This window comes from Maniola hyperantus, chromosome 5, assembly GCF_902806685.2.
Source record: "Maniola hyperantus chromosome 5, iAphHyp1.2, whole genome shotgun sequence".
Taxonomy (NCBI): Eukaryota; Metazoa; Arthropoda; class Insecta; order Lepidoptera; family Nymphalidae; genus Maniola; species Maniola hyperantus.
The window spans coordinates 16,355,339-16,365,584 of NC_048540.1; the positions used below are offsets into that span (position 1 = coordinate 16,355,339).

At 37.3% G+C, this 10,246-nt stretch overlaps 2 protein-coding genes across 4 annotated transcripts in view; both read right to left on the reverse strand.

The window, feature by feature from the left end:
- The window catches only part of LOC117982200 (uncharacterized), a 179,184-nt gene extending 177,037 nt beyond the window's left edge, over window positions 1–2,147 (reverse strand). Inside the window, exon 1 of the mRNA XM_034968519.2 lies at window positions 1,613–2,147. Coding sequence (XP_034824410.2) covers window positions 1,613–1,778 — 166 coding nt within the window. The 5' untranslated portion in view covers window positions 1,779–2,147. The remainder of the gene's footprint in view (window positions 1–1,612) is intronic.
- Window positions 2,148–4,609: 2,462 nt separating this feature from the next.
- LOC117982339 (THAP domain-containing protein 1-like) lies at window positions 4,610–8,705 on the reverse strand. Of its 3 annotated transcripts, none has more exons than XM_069498546.1 (4): window positions 8,487–8,705; window positions 7,984–8,164; window positions 6,813–7,054; window positions 4,610–6,309 (listed from the first exon to the last, which is right to left on the reverse strand). In XM_069498546.1, exons 1-3 carry the CDS (start codon window positions 8,564–8,566, stop codon window positions 6,815–6,817), a joined length of 501 nt encoding a protein of 166 aa, XP_069354647.1. In that variant the 5' UTR covers window positions 8,567–8,705; the 3' UTR covers window positions 4,610–6,309; window positions 6,813–6,814. The 3 variants fall into 3 exon arrangements, with proteins under 3 accessions (XP_069354647.1, XP_069354648.1, XP_034824585.1); XM_069498547.1 differs by having other exon boundaries at window positions 4,610–6,289; window positions 6,802–7,054; XM_034968694.2 differs by having other exon boundaries at window positions 4,610–7,054.
- Between the last annotated feature and the right edge of the window lie 1,541 nt (window positions 8,706–10,246).

A 10,246-nucleotide genomic window follows, 5' to 3' on the forward strand; every position in this document is an offset into this window, starting at 1 on the left:
ACCCAAAGATAACCGGTACATACCACGATTAATTTGGCGTTTTTATTTGTCGATATTTCAACCTCAATGTACGGGTCGTGGTAACGACAGATCTGCGGTGCTGCGAGAGATAAAGTTCGAGCTGTCAAGGGCAATAGCGAACTACCCTCTTTCTTGTTATTTTCGCTGGAACTTCACTAGCTGTCCGGCAAACAAAATGGCATGATGTACCCGTTATCTACCTAAAATATGTCGTTAAACCACGAAATAAGCTTAAAACGCAGTATCATTCATATCGACGCAAATATGCCGGAAAAACTCATCTCACAGCCATAATATTTAATTAGGTACCTTGAAATATCTCATCAAACTCAAATATTTCAACCTACTCGATAAAACATCCTACCTGCCATGACGATCTAAAAGATTAATTTTACTGTGCGCATACCGAACACCAACGTAAACAAATATTAAAAGCAAATTAAGCGTAGAATAGATTTAGCTGTAGGTAGCCATCAGATCATTTTTTTTTTCACAAAAAACAAAACATTACAATGTTGATTTCTTCGTGCCCGTTAGCGCTTGGCGGCTTGTCTGAGCACTGCACATTCTTCTGTCGTTAGCTTAACAAAGTATTCGTCCTAAAACATTCGTCAGTCATCCTCTCTAGCACCGAAATTGTGCCATCATCAATATCATCATCATCATCATGTAGTATCATGTATCGTCAATAGTATCATATCATGTAGTAATACTGTTTAACTGAATTGTAAATCATCTTTGTTAACCTACATTTAAGCAAATAAAAGATTGATTGATTATATGATACATCTCAACACATCGTTCCACTATTGAGAACGGGTCTCCTCTCAGAATGAGAAGACTAGGCTTTAGGCCATAGCCCATAGTCCACCACGCTCGCTAAGTCCGAATTGGCAAACTTCACGTATTTTTTGAGAACATTATGGAGAGCTCTTCGACATACAGCTGTTTCTTTGCGATGTTTTTCTTCACCGTTAAAGCCTGTGAAAGCAATTTAATTGCTTAAAACGCACATACCTAACAGAAAAGTTAGAGGTGCGTGCCCGGAGTCGAACCCCCGACCTCCCGAAAAGGAAGTAGACGTCTTAACTATCACTACCCCTATTATAAATGCGAACGCATGTTTGTTTGTTGGTTAATAGCGCTTGGCTGCAATCAGACCTGGAAAATGACGAAAATACGACGAAACGCTTCGAGAAAAGGTACGTAGTGCCCCGTCCTTTAGCTTGGCTCGTCTTGGTGATTAAACGCCCATCCAAAGCAAGGGTTCCCATACATAATCCATACTAATATTATAAATGCGAAAGTGTGTCTGTCTGTCTGCTAGCTTTTCACGGCCCATCCGTTGAACCGATTTTGATGAAATTTGTTATAGATATAGCTTGCATCCATAGGAAGGACATAGGCTACTTTTATCCCGGAAAATCAAAGAGTTTCCGTGGAATTTTTAAAAACTTAAATCCACGCGGACGAACTCGCGGGCATCATCTAGTAGGTTTATATTCCAATTCACCTTCATATATCCAACCTAGCCAAGCATCTTCACAAATCTGATGCTCACAACGTGTCTTTTGACTAAATAAAATCTTACCTGGTAAAAGTCCTTTCCCATCCTTCCTCTCACCCTGCTCCTCAGTCTTAGCAGCGACCGCTTCAGTCACCACCTCCGAAGATCCATCATCACACCTCCCACCATGCACCAATAGGAGAACACAGACACAAACCACTGTGATCCTTAAAGCCCGCATTTTAAACATAACAACTATTTTCGGTCAGTATGAGCCATTTTCTCTTTTTATCAACAACACGTATGATCCGAGTTGACAGTCACATTTTCGCTTGCTACAACCCGCTAGTCGCTACGCGTTAGCTTCAATGACATATGTAGTTATGTGTACATTATTTAGAAAACGTACACCTTTACAAACACTTATCTTAATGGCACATACATTAACACAGTAGCACAGGCTATCAGGATTTTCAGGATACACTTTCAAATTTGGGGGGTGAGTTTGGAACGGAATGTTTTTCGATCGAATTTTCGAACGGATTCGGAACGTATGTAGAGACGCGCGCCGTTTGTCGCTCTAGCGAAGGTACTAAGTTGGAGGGGGATTTTTCCCACTATGCGCGCGCGCAAGCCTTCAATGGACGAAGTACGGCGCACCGCTACACTGATTCGCCTCTACAGACATGACGACTTCCAACTTTACTCTGCCAGCTGCCTACTAATTCGCTACTGTGTCTAACACTGAATGATAGCCACCGAGCTCATTTGACATTTATTAACAGACTTCAAAAAAGGAGGTTCTCAATTCATCGGAATCTATTTAGAGTTCCGTACCTCAAAAAGAAAAAGGAACCCTTACAGGATCACTTCTTGTCTGTCTGTCTGTCGTTTCTGTCAAGAAAACCTATAGGGTACTTCCCGTTCACCTAGAATCATGAAATTTGGCATGCAGGTAGTCTTATAGCACTAGTGTAAGAAAAAATCCGGATACGATGAATTTGTGGTTACATCACAAAAAAAATGTGTTCATGAACAAATAATTTTCAAAGTAAGATAACTATACCAAGTGGGGTATCATAATATGAAAGGGGTTTACCTGTACATTCTAAAACAGATTTTTATTTATTGTTGTGAATAATAGTTTTTGATTTATCGTGCAAAATGTCGAAAAACACAAGATACAAGATTTTACGTCTCACCAAACCAAATTCGAGAGTCGAAATACTTCCGCGTTACAGTAAACTGGATCTTAAAAGCCTTGTTTTAAAGCTCAAGTTTGTCTACAATTCTACAGCCAGCGCTCCAAGCGGAAACATTGCGAAATTAAAATCAGTGGCATTGAATATTTGACTTCAATTCAAGGCTGTTTAGGTCCATTTTACTGTAACGCGGAAATATTTCGACTCTCGAATTTGGTTTCGTTTGGTGAGACGTAAAATCTTGTACTACGGGTACTGTACCTACTTGGTATCTTGTGGGGTGCTGAATCTCAGGCTGACCGTTTTAATACAACCTTGTTATAAGAAATTCGTCGATTATATAATAACCGCTTTATGAATTTTTTTTTAAATTCAATTGAATTTTCTGGTTTTTTATATAGATAGATATATTCGAATATCCGGTTTTTGGCTATCAGTAGTTCAGTAACTTTATTATAAATGTGAAAGTGTGTTTGTTTGTTAGTTTATTGGTTTGTCCTTCAATCACGTCGCAACGGTGCAACGGATTAACGTGATTTTTGTGATAAAGACCGGGATAGTGACATAGGCTACTTTTTATCCCGAAAAATCAAAGAGTTCCCAAGGAGTGTTTAAAAAACCTAATTCTAAGACGAAGTCGCGGGCATTAGCTAATATAAAATATTATTCACCTGGCTAAAATCAGGGATTGTACTGTCTACCGTTGTTGGATCTGATGGTTGGCTCATGTCAGCAGTCGGTAAATTGGCACGTCTGCAGATGCTTAATAACAGAACCGCTTAGTTTGTAATGACAAGATAAGCTATCATAACCTGCGGTCGGCAATTAAGCTTCTGATAATGCACCGTTTCGTCTTCGATAAAATACCTATTAGGAAGCTAGGAGTCAGACGCAGCGGTTTTTCTAGTAAATTCATCACTAAAAAACTGGCGAAGTGAGATTCTGACTCGCCCACTGAGGGTTCCGTACCTACTACAGTCATATTTTTTTCGAGATTTTGCACGATAAATTAAAATGCGTAAAAATAAAAAAAATCTGTTTTAGAATCGACAGGTAAAGCCCTTTCATATGCTACCCCACTTGGTATAGTAATCTTACTTTTAAAGTTGAAATTAAGTATTTGTTCATGAACAATGAACATACTTTAATTTTTTTTGTGATGTAACCACACGGGTTTCGGATTTTTTCCTTTAAGCTGTGTTATTAGACCTATAGTCCGCGACAGGTTGAGATGGCAATCAGGGTATGAGGCGGGGTAACGCCCCGCACGTCATCCGCGTTCGCCCGCACTGGATTGGCGCGGAGGCTGTGCGGGTGTGCGGGGCGTTCCCTCCCCGACTGCTATCTCGATCTGTCGCGTACTATCCCTATACCTGTCAAAATTCATGATTCTAGGTCAACGGGAAGTACCCTGTACCCTATAAGTTTTCTTGACAGTCAACAAAGTAATCCTAAAAGTGTCCCTTTTTCCTTTTGAGATACGGAACCCTAAAAACCATATTTATGTAAGTAGGACAAACTAGTGTATTTTAAGTTACGTCTGTGACTCTACCACCGCGCCGGTTCAGAATGCAGGCTCTACGAAGAGCCGGCAAGAAACTCGGCAGTTGCTCGTTTCAAACCATAAAAGTTACAATATGTAACAATACGTTGCACCCTCTTGTGAACAACTGAAAGCTCGGCCGGTTGCTTCCATTTATCACTTGGAAATACGGTTGCCATCTCTAAAATTTGGCAACCAGGACATGACGCTTTACAACCCCGGATTTTAGAGCCCAGAACCCGGATATGTCAACAGTTTTTTTTTTAAACATAGTGTAATAAAAAATAGTAGATTGTGTCACAAGGGACCAAAACTAACGGGCGGGCGGCGGGCATGCGGTCACAGTGCGTGTGTCGTGGGCGGGCGGCCCAAGACTTTAATTTTTTAAACCCGGACTACAAATGAAGCCGTGCCCGGACGCTCCCCGGACGCCCTCTAAACGAGGACAAATCCGGGGAAACCCATGATGGATGGATTCCATGATGGAAATCCAAAGCTGGACGAGGTCCATTCAATTGGCATACGTTTTTCACATTCACGAAACGATTTCGGAAGACGTCCACTCCATTTAGATTGATGGACGTATCTTCAGTGGGCACTCTACGGAATTCCTCAATAGGGTCTTGAACTGTAGTAATAAAAAAATATGTGATTTTTTATAGTAGTCATTTATGGGGCTAGAATTCATTATTAAAGACAATAATTTTAAAAAAATCATGATTTTTATTTATTTAATATTTACATAATTAATTATTAACGTCACGCTCTACGGAAAGCGATCAATGACGTCACAATGCATAAACGACAAATATTTAACATCAGTACCCTTATTATAAATGCGAGAGTGTGTTTGTTTGTTGGTTTATTGGTTTGTTGGTTTGTCCTTCAATCACGTCGCAACAGTGCAACGGATTGATGTCATTTTTTGCATGGATATAGATAAAGACCTGGAGAGTGACATTATAGGCTAGGCATTATCTCGGAAAATTAAAATTTTCAAAAACCTAATTCCACGCGGACGAAGTCGCGAGCATCAGCTAGTCAAAAATACTTTCCAGCTGATATTACTCTATTTTTATGTCAAAAAAATTTAAAATATTTGACGGTACGCATTGTGACGTCATTATTCGCTTTCCATACAGCGTGACGTTATTTAGTTTGACTGGTATAAGTACTTATACATATTAATGAGTGTTATTGATCTAATGGCTATTTTCAGATTTTTTGTTTCGACTACAATGTATCTACCTATTCATCATGATCATCCCATTGCCGGCTCACTACAGAGCACGGGTCTCCTCTCGGCTTGAGAAGGGGTCTGGCCATAATCTACCACGCTGGCCATGTGCAGATTGGTAAACTTCACACACCTTTGAGAACATTATGGAGAACTCTCGGGCATGCAGGTTTCCTCACAATGTTTTCCAAGTGATGTTTAATTAATTAAAACGCACATAACTCCGAAAAGTTAGAGGTGCGTGCCCGGGATCGAACCCCCGACCTCCGATTAGAAGACGGACGTCCTAACCACTAAGCTATCACAGCTTATTAATAATTCATATATCTACCTATTAATAATTCATTATTATTATTTAAATCAGCACTTGAAACAAAGGTGTTTTATTTTAAAATAGGAAGCATTTTGTATACAATATATTATGCTACTTAAATCTTTCTAAATGAAAATATTCAATAGGTGTATCTAATTGAAGAAACGAATAGAATTAGATATGGATTATAATGACTAAAGAAAAATCTGTTCAATGAAAAGCAGTTTCCAAAAATTTTTTCCAAAACAATAGGCATTTCAGACCATTTTAAAGTATGAAAGACGTTGTACGGTAGAAAATAATGTACATCCGCCTTTAGAATGACGATTCGGCTTTGTAGAGCGTTGTCTCTGTCACTCATACCTATGAGACGTTTTCCCGGTCTTAACGACAGAGACAGTGCTCTACAAAACAGCAATCTCTTTCTAAAGGTCGAAGTACATTATTTTCTACTGCGTACTGTACTAACAACATAAAAATTACAGACTCATGTTCACCTCATTTCAAAAAATTAAAAATTCTTACCCTACCTTCCATATATATCCTCGAAATATGCAAATTTGTAAAAAGAAATATACACTTATACACAAAAAAAGAAATCAAATCCCGTCGATTTCCCGAAAGACATGCAAATAAATTATACCTTCCGCAATCAAAATTAGTACTGCATACCTCGAGTCCCTACGTAATGTCTATAAAGATATATAATAATTTACCAGACAAAATTCGTAACATAAACAATGAAAATAAATTCAACAAAATATTAAAAAACTTTTTATTAGAAAAGGGCTACTATGCCGTAAATGATTTCCTAAACGACGAACATAAAAATAAATAATAATATCGGTCTCCCTACCAAGGTCTAAGGACCAAATTGCGACACCCAAACTGGGTATCCATAATACCTTATACATGCTTAATATGATGTAATGAGTTATGGAAATGCAATAAATAAAATTGAAATTGAAATTGAAATTGAACAACTATACCTTTAACTACTACTCACCTGTCTATGCCTAATCAAATGTTTAATTATAGTCTTCATACTGTCCAACTTTTTCCGCAGTCTCTTTCTTCCTTGCCACAGGAGATATAGCCTTCTCTTTCTATTCTCCGCTATCACTTCTAGCCTACGAACTTTTAACTTCAACTGTATGACTTCCTCTGTGTCCGTTGGCTTTATGTCTACTATTGGTTGGTTAGATATGGTTGGTGCTGGTGTTTGGCAGATCTTAAACAAAAGGAAACCTAAATAAATATAAAAGGAAAAGGTGACTGTCTGATTTACTGATCGACTGATCTATAAAACAATCAATCCAATCCAATCCATCAGCCTGTATGCGTCCACTGCTGGACATAGGCCTTTCCAAGAGCGCGCCACCAAACATGGTCCTCCGCCTTCCTCATCCATCCGCTCCCCACCACTGACTGATCTATAAACGCACAGCTCAAACTACTGAACAGATTGGGCTGGGCCTCCGTAACGCGTGGAATGACGTAGACATCCGTTAGGAAAGGATTTTTGAAAATTCAACCCCTAAGAGCGATTACACACTACACTTCCGTCATCCGACTTCTATCCGTTACGCGTGAGAATACCAGCGATTATTTACGACATACGTAATAATCTCCCATACAAAACAAAAAAGAATGTATTTTCTTGGACTCAGGTGCAGTGCGTAACCGCTCTTAGGGAGTTAAATAAGGGTTTGAAACTTCTGTAGTCCACATGGACTAAGTAGTGGGCACAAGCTAGTTAATATATAACTATTTCAATTAAATAATGCTTTCCAGAGAGAGTTTTAGTGAAATGAAGTGCTGATGACACTGAAATGAAAATAATATACACAGCATACTTAGATATACATACATATGTATATCTAAGTATGCTGGAAGATATGTGCCACCATATGAAATGACAATTATTTTTAAGTCGATTCTAAGTACCCAGCATTACAAGCATTCCCGGGAATCAAAATTGACACTTTCATTGATATAGTTTACATGTTGACACTAGTTGACAGATATCTCATCATTAACAGTTAAGTTAACAGCATTAGTAGTAATTACTACAGAAACCTAATCAAGCAAAAAACATGGTTGGTTTCTAATTCAAAATTCAGTTTAGGTTAAAAAATAAACAAAAAAACAGCAACTTACAGAAATATTTATACTAGGCACAGCATTAATGCAAAGTCGGCGCAGACCACTCTCCGTCAAGTAGAAGTCCTGTGCATCAAAATGTTCTGAGCAGACTACACTAGACGTGGTAGAAGTCCACTTCTTTTCACGGTTTACCGAAACCTCCCACTGGCGACGTCTGTCAGGGTCACGGGGAAACCTGGACCAAAATAAACATCCTTTTTAAACAGACATAATATGGGTACATAATATAGGTGGCCCTTGTGGGAAGGGCTATGTCCAGCTTGGACGCAAACAGTCTGATCGATTGATTAATTGAATAGTAACATGCAATGGAATAGGGGGAATAGGATCTAGAAGAGGGTGAAAATATAACCTTTATTAATTTTTAGTCTGGAAATAACCACGGCCAAGTCTCACTAGTAATCAGGGTTATCCGCCACCATATGAGAGTTCTACCTATGTTTTCTTTTTACAAGTTATCTACAGCTACTTATAAATTACGAAACCTAGATACCTACCTGTGAAAAGTAATGCCGTGTTTATCTTTTTTCAACTTGGCTGAAGTATTTCTACAACTTTGAACAGCACAGTTGACCATTATTAAACCCTAGCAGTAAGATTTAGTCCAAATAAGTCAATATTCCATTCATTAAATTAATGTAACTGAAAAATAATTGCAAATTATATGCAAAACCATTTGCAAATCTTGTTTATCACCATTGTTTATAAACCTATTTGAAAATTGCACAGATGAAAATTGAATTTGAAATTTCGTTGATGTTTGATTCAGTGTTTCCACTTGCGATTTTGCTTTTAGCCTAGTTTCTGTAGGAATTCACCTTTAATAATTATTACCGTGAATTTTAAAAGTAGGTACACTGATATAGGGCACAATTTTTTTTATTTTAAAGAAAAATCATATAAAGTTTTCAAAATCTTTAGACATGTGACAAAAAAATGTTTGTTTATAATTTTCTTTTTAACTTTCAATCTAATACAAAATGTAATGAATAATTAATAGCTTACGTATTAGTTACAATATTATTCTTAAAAACTAATGTACTACTCTGCGATGCAGAATGAGCTTATTCAATCTGCCCTTTTCTACCTTTCTTTTAAGTATAATAATTGAGTTTGTCCCTTTTGATCACATTACGTGCATACAAAAAATAGGGTTACCGCCTGAAGTTACAATTTACGCGAAATTTTTCTAAATCCCTGTCGAATCGCTCTAAGCTAATATTAGTCGTTTTGCCCTGAAATCGAGTGAAATCTCCGAAAGTGGAAACATTGATTTGATTTGATTTGATTGTCAAATCTAAAATAAACGAAAAGCGTCATTTTGTAACACAGACAAATTACCCTAAATGCATCCGAAAATCCGAAAATCTGATTGAAACCATAGACAAAATAAAACTGTAGATAAAACTTCGATTAATGCCGTACGCATACTACTTTGAAATTTTATCCTTCCATTCGTTAGAAATCTAATTTTGTAATTTATATCATGTAAGTGCTAACATTACATAGAGATCATTGACTGATTAACTATGCCATTTGGACACGTAATTACAAGATTCTTGATGATAATTTTCTTGTTAAATAGTTACTATAAATTATGGTAGGCACCTACTTATATCTAAACTTAGACATTTTATCTTTAACCTACTAGGTACCAGTATTGAAATCTCTCACACCTGCCAGTGTACCTATATTATGTTGTCGGTACCTACTGAGTGCTATGCCAGAAATCTTCACGTAAGTACCAACAATAACTGTAGGTACTTACAAAGTTTCAACTCAATCAGATGAATGACGTTCGGATACATTTAAATAACAAACGAACACAATGTACATTTTCATATCAAATTATGTGTATATTTTAGGTAGGTAGGTACATAATAATAATGAAACTAATACTTACTAGAATGGAAACTGAAATTTAATATTTTACAGAATGTAATATCACCCTTATGTTATTGCCTCATCCGTTATTCAAAAGGTAATTATTGCATAGCGAACCTCACGCATATTATATTGACGACTTCATTATTTTTTTAGGCGAGGGAAACCACATGGTGTGACGACTCCGCCCACAGTTAGCGGCTCTAATAGAGACGTTTAAATTAAGGGTTTGATGTAGACAGTTTTAATATTCTTCACGTAGAAATTTTTACTAGTGTTGTAAGAGGTGGTTCATCGACAACAAACGAAGTTTTAAAAAAAGAGATTTCATTTCAACTTTTATAGTTGTTTGTTTTAGGTAGCTGTATGTTTT